Here is a 7,769-nt window from a genome sequence, read left to right on the forward strand (position 1 = left end):
TGCCATCTTCAAGTGGCTTCCAAAGTTTTCCTGGGTGTGACCATCAAACCAGCAGATAAGAAGAGAAATTTTTACGGGGCAGGCCTGGATTTTTACACCACATTCCACTGCTAAGAACTCAGTCACATGGCCTCACAGAGATGCAAGAGGAATGGGGGGAACACAGTCCCTAGCAGGGCAGCATATCTTAGGCAAGCAAGAATCTCTGGTGGACATCCAGCAGTCTCTGCCACCAAACCCCCTTCCCAGGGCAGGCTTCCAGCCTTAAGCAAGTCTGAGTTTAGAAAAAGTATAGGTAATTACACAGACATTTTAATTATTAAAATGAATGTGACTAAAAGGACTTCTTAGTGACTGTAAAAAAGTTCTGGGACCCATCCAGGATAGGGACAAGAGGCTGAGACAGAGTGTTTGCAGGAGCAGCCAAGAGGAAAAAAAAACCTGCTGTTTTATAACTCTCAGGGTTCCTCTCTTTTAACATGTTACACTATTCTTTTTTAGAGATTAACCAAATTTTTAAGTGAAATAAATCTAAGGATTTCATAATTTCATATTTATAAAGTTTGATATCCTTTATTATCTATCATTCTTAAAGCAAATGACAAATCTACTTTTCAGGGATGAAAACCTATTACTGAGGATATCTTCAAAGTTTACTGCAACTCCGAAAACAGGGATGTTCCACACAATAGAGGCAAACACTGCTTTTTAAGGTGATTACTCTTAATGTAGGCGTACTCATTTACCTAGGCTTGCCATAAAGTGAATGACATAAACTGCCTGTGATGTCTAACAACTGAGGAAGTTGGAGAGTCAAGCTGCTTGCAAGACTTCTAGTGCTATCTCTTTTGAGACTCTCTAAAAGTGAATTAACTAATATATATGCTATTTACTGAAACGAAAAAAAAAGAAGAAGAAAAAGAAACATCCTTCATGGTCTTTCATTCATTTCGTCAATTAGGACACACAAAGCAGCATCTTTCTCTATAATCTGATCTCTCCTATGACCTGAATTTTCTCTTTGTTGTTCATCCTGTCCAGCACAGTTGTTGCTATCATCAGCATCCATTGGTTCAGTTTTTATTCTCAGCCCTGCTTCCGAATGGGGCAAATCATCAGGCAAAGAAGCCAAGCAATTCTGAATCATCTCAATGACTCGTTCCAGATGCTTCTGAAATCTCTCAGCTGTCTCAAGGCGTTGACGTTTCTGCACCTCCATCATGACTCTCAAGGTCTCTCTTGCTTGGTGGGGTCGGTATTCATTTATGAGATGATGCACATGTACAAAAAGCAGCTTAAGATCTTCTAGCTTCTCTTCTCGTTTTATACTCCCAGGGCTCCTTATCAAGATATCTAAGAGGTCTAAGAAATTAATAAGGATAGACATATTGAGTTTTCTCAGTTCTTTCTTGTGATCAAACTGCATAGGATGAAGCCGTTCGATACCCTGACTTTCTAAAGGGCGGATGATAAGATCGTCACACTGGAACTGGTTGCCGAACATCATATAACTGTCCTTTATTGGAGGTGGAGGCTTGGGAGCAAGGCCTTCCTGAATATTTTCATCTGTATACTCCTTGATGTACTGCATCGGAGGGGGTGGGAGGGCGCTTACTTGCTGTGGCTCACCCATTGTGGAAGATCAAGAACCTACAGAAATGGACCATCAGACAAAAAATAAGAAAAAAAAATCACACACACACACAGAAATAGACCAAAGATTGAGAGTGGAGCTACAAAACAAACCTGTCACATTCAGCGACTAATGACAGAACATTTTCCCTTTTCTCCCCTGGCAGTTTGGCGCCCAGGACAAAATGATCTCCCTAGTCTCTAAAACTAACATTTACAACAGGGAAAGGTTGCATCCTTTTCTAATTAGCAATATATACTCAATCATCGTATTTTTCCTGCTCTACTTAATACTTTCATTGGCACAAAAAATATACTGTAGTATACACTTGACCCCTGAGCAACACAGGTTTGAACTTGCACGGGTCCACTTACATGTGGATTTTTTTCAATAGTAAATACTAGAGTACTACAAAATCCATGGTTGGTTGAATCCTCAGATGCAGAACCGCAAATATGAAGGAACTGCAGATACAAAAGGTCAACTCTAAGTTATACTCAGATTTTCAACTGCACAGAGGGTGGGCGCCCCTAACCTCCCAGTTGTTCAAGGATCAACTGTATTTTCATCTATAAATTAAATCATCTGGATTCCACACCCCTCACCAGTTATGCCTCACTTCTCTACCCTCCCTACAGCCAAACTACACATGCTGTCTTCCCATCTCACGTTAAAATCATTCGTTTTATATTATAGATTGATCTCCAAAAGCAAACACTTATAACTAAGGAACACTCTAACAAAATTTAAATTACTATATTCCAGACAAACTCACATCATCTGAGTTTCTGTGATCCAATTCCATTCCCTTTTTTCCTACAATATACGCTAGAATTTTTTATAGACTCATTAACTTTTCTACATCTACTACAGAAATTTCAAATTCAACTATACCTTCAATAGCCACAATAACCTCCATCTACTCCATTTGAAGCTTAGGTATATCATAAAATGAGAATATCCCGAGTGCTCACTTAGATGGATCCTACCAGATTTTCAAGATATAACATAACACCATCCAACATGAGAGATAGCAAGTAATATACTGGAGGCACTTTTATACTTGGAATTTGTGAGGTAATAAGGGCAGCTGTGGGACAGCCCTGAGTTTCCACCAACCCACAGCAGTGAACTGGCTGCTGCTGAGACTCAATCTGTCAGTGGCCATGGGCATGATGAGTTACTCTAACTGTATCAACCCACACTTCACAGCTTTACTAGCCTTCTGCATATTCATTTTTGTCACTATCCGATCTGGCATCAACCTCCTACCTCCACAAAAACTGCTCATCACGGCCATCAACAACCACCACATGACCAAATCCAATGGACATTTTTCTAAGCTGATCTTAATCTCTCAGCAGCATTTTCTTCCTTTTCAACACACTCCCCTTCTCCTTCAGCTTCTGTGATGCTATATTTACGTCTTTTCCTCCTACCACACTGGCCGCTGCCTCTCAGTCTCCTTTACTGCCCCTCCTTCTCTAGCCAAATTTTAATGTTGTCATGCCTCAGAGACTCACAAACTCGAAAGCCAAAGGTTAAAGGCAGGCAACATGAAGAGTGAAGGAGAACTGAGCATCTCCAAGCCAGACCTCAAAGCCTCCAGCCACTAGCATTCATGTGCGAACGAAGATTCATTGTTCCTTGGTCTTCAGTTTTCAAGTAAGGGGAAAAAAATCCAGATTTTTATGTGAAATTTCTCAATTTTTAAAAATACTGGCAATTAATTCCAGAAATTGTCAAATACTGTGAGGTCAAAAAGTATTTATCTCCAACAATCTTTGTGGTCTGCTGGCCACTAGTTTTAGGCCTTTGTTTTATGTTCTCCCTGGGATGATCTCAGTCAATTCCATAGCTTTTAATACCATTTCTATCGGTGGTTCTCAACCAGGTGGCATTTTGCCAACCAGAAGATATATGCAAGGTCTGGAGACACCTTTAGTTGCCATAACCAGGGAGGGGGTGCTACTGGCTTCTAATGGGTAGAGGCTGGGGATGCTATAAACATACAATGCACAGCAACAAAGAATTATCCAGCCCAAAATGTCAATAGATTGTGCCAAAGTGGAGAAACCCTGGTCTATATTTATGACGCTTGACTTTTTTTTTTTTAATGTAAGTATACTTGATTTACAGTATTGTGTTAGTTTCAGGTGTACAGCAAAGTGATTCAGTTATTGTTTTCAGATTATATTCCATTATAGGTTATTACAAGATACTGAATATAATTCCCTGTGCTATACAGTAAATCCTTGTTGCTTACCTTTATGTATAGTAGTTTGTCCGTTAATCCCATACTCCTAATTTGCCCCCCCCCCTCCCTCTCCCCTTTGGCAACCATAAGTTTGTATTCTGTCTGTGAGTCTGTTTTGTACATAGATTCGTTTGTATTATTTTTAGATTCCACATGTAAGTGATATAATATTTGTCTTTCTTTTCTTCACCCTTGACTTTTTATCTCCAGTCCAGACTGCGTCTGGGCTGCTCCTGGATGTCTCACAGGGCATTCAAACTTAAAAAAAAAAAGAAAAAAAAAGTTCTTTTGAGTCCATCTACCATAAATACACACGCCCTAAACCTGTTCCTCTCATAGCTTCTACTCTTTCCTGTTTCAGTAAAATGTCCCCATTATCCCCCTAGTATTTCAAGCCAGAAACCTAAAGGTTATCTTAATCCTCCTTTTTTACCAATCTCCTCTCCTCACCATCACTGCCAAATTTATCAAGTCCCAAAACTTTGCTATCTCACTACCTCAAATTCATCAGTTCTGATCAAGACACCATTCCCTCTTACCTGGAATACAAAGGCTTCCCAGGGATCTTTTTTATTTCACTACAGTTCTTCTATATAATAGCCAGTCTAATTCTCATACCACATTCCTTCTCCCTTATATCCTAGCATATTGTCTTCTAGTATTTGTTGGTAGCTCCATTCATTTCAAGAAGGCTTCAAATCAATGGGAATTTGGAAGTAGGTATAAACATCTTTAATGTTTATTTACTCTTTGTCTAACATATGACAATGATGATTATAATGACAGATAACACTTGAGTACATGGTATGTGCCAGACACTGTGCTAAATACTTTTCTCATGGTTGCAAGAAATCTGAGAAAAGAAAGGTGCTCTTTCCATTTCAGAGATGAGATCTCCGTGGCTCACAAAAGTTGATCCACATGCGTAGTCACAGAGTAAAGGAAGGAGCCAGAGCCTAAAGGTCTCAAACGCTACATCATACTATCTTTCAAGGATAAACATGGCCTCCATCCTTGCGTTGCTTACAATCTATAAAGGAAAACAGACAAATAGCTAACTACATGTTATAAGGTTACTACAAAAGACCAACAGATCTGACTACCAAAGATAAATCTAAAAATTCCATATAGGAAAATGTATCATAAGCAAAATTAAAGGACAATCCCATTTCTCTGGGAGAAGAATGCCTGCAAGCTAACAAGGGCAAATATTAGAAATTTAATTTGATTTTTTAAAAACATATTTTCTGGTTCTATCCCCACAAGAAAAGCACTATGACTTCAGCAGTTGCCTGTCTTATTCAGAACTCTACCTCCAGCACCTTAAACAATGCCTAGAAGGTGCTAAATCCTCAATAAAGATCCACTGAATGAGTTTTTTTTTAAACCTATATATTTTTAAAAAATAATAGAAAAATAGGCAAAAGATGATGAGAAAAATGCAAATGCTGAATAAATGCAGGAAAATATTCAGACAAACACACTGTTAAAAGCAAATTTTAAAAAGGATTCTTTTCATCTAAGAGACTATTAAGATTTCATATACTCCATCACCTGACAAATGTTAGAACACCTTCTATGTGGCAGGCCCTGGATTCCAACACAGGTCACACTCTCCTTCCTCTCAGTTTCTTCAGAGTGGCCATCCCAATTTTAGAAGCAGGCTCTTAGCTCCTCTGGCCCTGCAGGGAAGCCTACCGCGGTAGAGAGTATCCATTCCCCTCAGCTCTCACAGAAGCCACCATGACAGCCACCACATAACACTCTCAGGTGGCAGGCCAGTACGGCCAAGAGAATATGGGGACTCCTCAGACACAACTGACAGGAAAGGAAACGAACATATTTATTTGGAATTTGACCCGACAGTACCAAAAATTTTAATGCTGATATTCTTTGACCCAACAATTTTTTTTAGTTTTTATTTTATACTGGAGTATAGTTGATTAACAATGTTGTGTGACCCAACAATTCTATTTCTAGACATTTATTCTACAGAAATATTGGTACAAGTACACAAAAGTGTGTTTAAGGATGTTTAATGCAGCATTGTTTGAAAAGAGCAGGAAAAGCTGGAAACAGCCCATAGCTTCATCGGTATGAGGGCTGGATAAAATGTCTATATATACACACAACACAGCCATTAAGAAAAAAGGGGTGAAAGTGCATGGGATGGAGGGTTATAAATACTGTGTACCATTTCATTTATTTACAACACACTTACGAGTTGCAAATAGTTATAATCAACTTTTTAAAACTTCCAAAAACATCAATTCAGACTTATAGAAAAGCTGTACGAATAGTATAAAGAATATTCCATATTCTTCACTCAGATTCTCCAAATGTTAACATTTTCCCTCATTTGCCTTATTGGTCTCTCAACTCTGTACCCGCAAATACTTCAGTGGGTATCCCCCAAATAAGAATGTTCTCTTATAACCACATAATTACCAAAATCAGAGACTTAGCAATGATCTGGTACTTCAAAATAAATTTCAGACAGCCCAGGTTTCACCCCACTCAAGCCTTTTTAGATTGGAAGCCCAGTTTTGTGCCTCCCAGCACCATGTGTAATCCTCTACTTTAGCTGCCAATCCCCAAAGGGCAAGTAAGTGACAGGTACCATTGTTTCACATCCTCTCTTAGTTAATCTTCAAACCAATTCTATGAGTTAAGTACTATTTTCAATTTCGTTTTAGAGATGAGGATCCCAAGTCTGTCCCACCAAGGGGAAGTGTCTGCAACCAGATCAAAAGGCTAGTAAATGGCACAGCAGGAATTCTTAACCTTGGTTCTTGTACACAGTACAAGTTCCCTTAAATCAGTAAACTGTGAAGCATCTAACAGTACAAAAGGAAACTGACGTATTACAGAAATCCTGTTTATCTCCCTATCACTTCTCTAGACTAAACTTGTCAAAGGCGATGGAGGTTTCTAGTAAAACAAGCGCCAGGCATCATAGCTGGTTATCAGACTCAAGATCCAGCTTCTAGTGTTTGTTCCGTTCTGCGGTATTTCACCAAAAAAAGAAAGGTATTCTAGGGTCCCATCCCCAGACTTTTGACTCGTTTTGTCTACTGTGAATGGGGCCGCTGGAATGTTGCTTTTAAAACCTCTCCAGATGATCTAATGATTAGGCTTGGCATCTACCGCCTTCCCCGCCTCCCATTAATTCTTCTGATTTCAGGATTGCTTCCTGAGGAGGAAGAGCAAGGCTGGTTATCCCGTAAGGCTGGAGAGGCCAAAGGACTCGCCGAGGCCACCCACCTTAGCAAACCAGCCGCGAGGGACTAGAACTGAGGTCTGCCAACCTCCGGCCGGGCTCGGCCTCCCCACTCGAAGGAAGCCCAGAGCCCGCCGCAACGAAGGCACCTTCCGCCGAGCGGTTCACCCCAGGGCTCAGCGAGCCGCGGGGAGGCCGCGCTCCCCGAGGGACGCGGGAAAGGAAAGCGGGCGAGCGTCTCTGCACCAGGCCTCCCCCCATTCCCAGCCCGCCCGGAGGAAGTCGCGGGGTCCGGAAGAAGAAATGCACACTGAACGGAGAACCAAACCGTCGCCACCCACTCACCTCAGCCCCGGGTTTGCACTGTCAGCTGCCTTCGCCACCGCCGCCGCCGAGACCCAACTTCCGACCTCCTCTTCCAGGAAGAAGCCTCTGACGCTGTCCCTTGATTGGCTGAAAGAGCTGTCCTTTAACAGAGGCTCTAGGCCCGCCTCTGACCGATGGCTTGCTATTGCGCCTGCGCACAGCCCCTCCCCCACCACCCCCCCACCGACCCCGAGCCGCCTGCCGCCTTCTGGCAATTTGGCTGCGGCTGCGGGGTTTGCAGTCGCGGAGGATTTCTGTACTTTGTATCAATAAAAGCAGCTGCTGGTAGCTTG

General features: G+C 41.4%; 1 protein-coding gene across 1 annotated transcript; it reads right to left on the reverse strand.

The window, feature by feature from the left end:
- Positions 1-582: 582 nt before the first annotated feature.
- MED7 (mediator complex subunit 7) lies at positions 583-7,532 on the reverse strand. The gene is made up of 2 exons (XM_060092098.1): positions 7,456-7,532; positions 583-1,650 (listed from the first exon to the last, which is right to left on the reverse strand). Exon 2 carries the CDS (start codon positions 1,631-1,633, stop codon positions 932-934), a length of 702 nt encoding a protein of 233 aa, XP_059948081.1. The 5' UTR covers positions 1,634-1,650; positions 7,456-7,532; the 3' UTR covers positions 583-931.
- Between the last annotated feature and the right edge of the window lie 237 nt (positions 7,533-7,769).

The sequence above is a fragment of the Mesoplodon densirostris genome, chromosome 3 (assembly GCF_025265405.1).
Source record: "Mesoplodon densirostris isolate mMesDen1 chromosome 3, mMesDen1 primary haplotype, whole genome shotgun sequence".
Taxonomy (NCBI): Eukaryota; Metazoa; Chordata; class Mammalia; order Artiodactyla; family Ziphiidae; genus Mesoplodon; species Mesoplodon densirostris.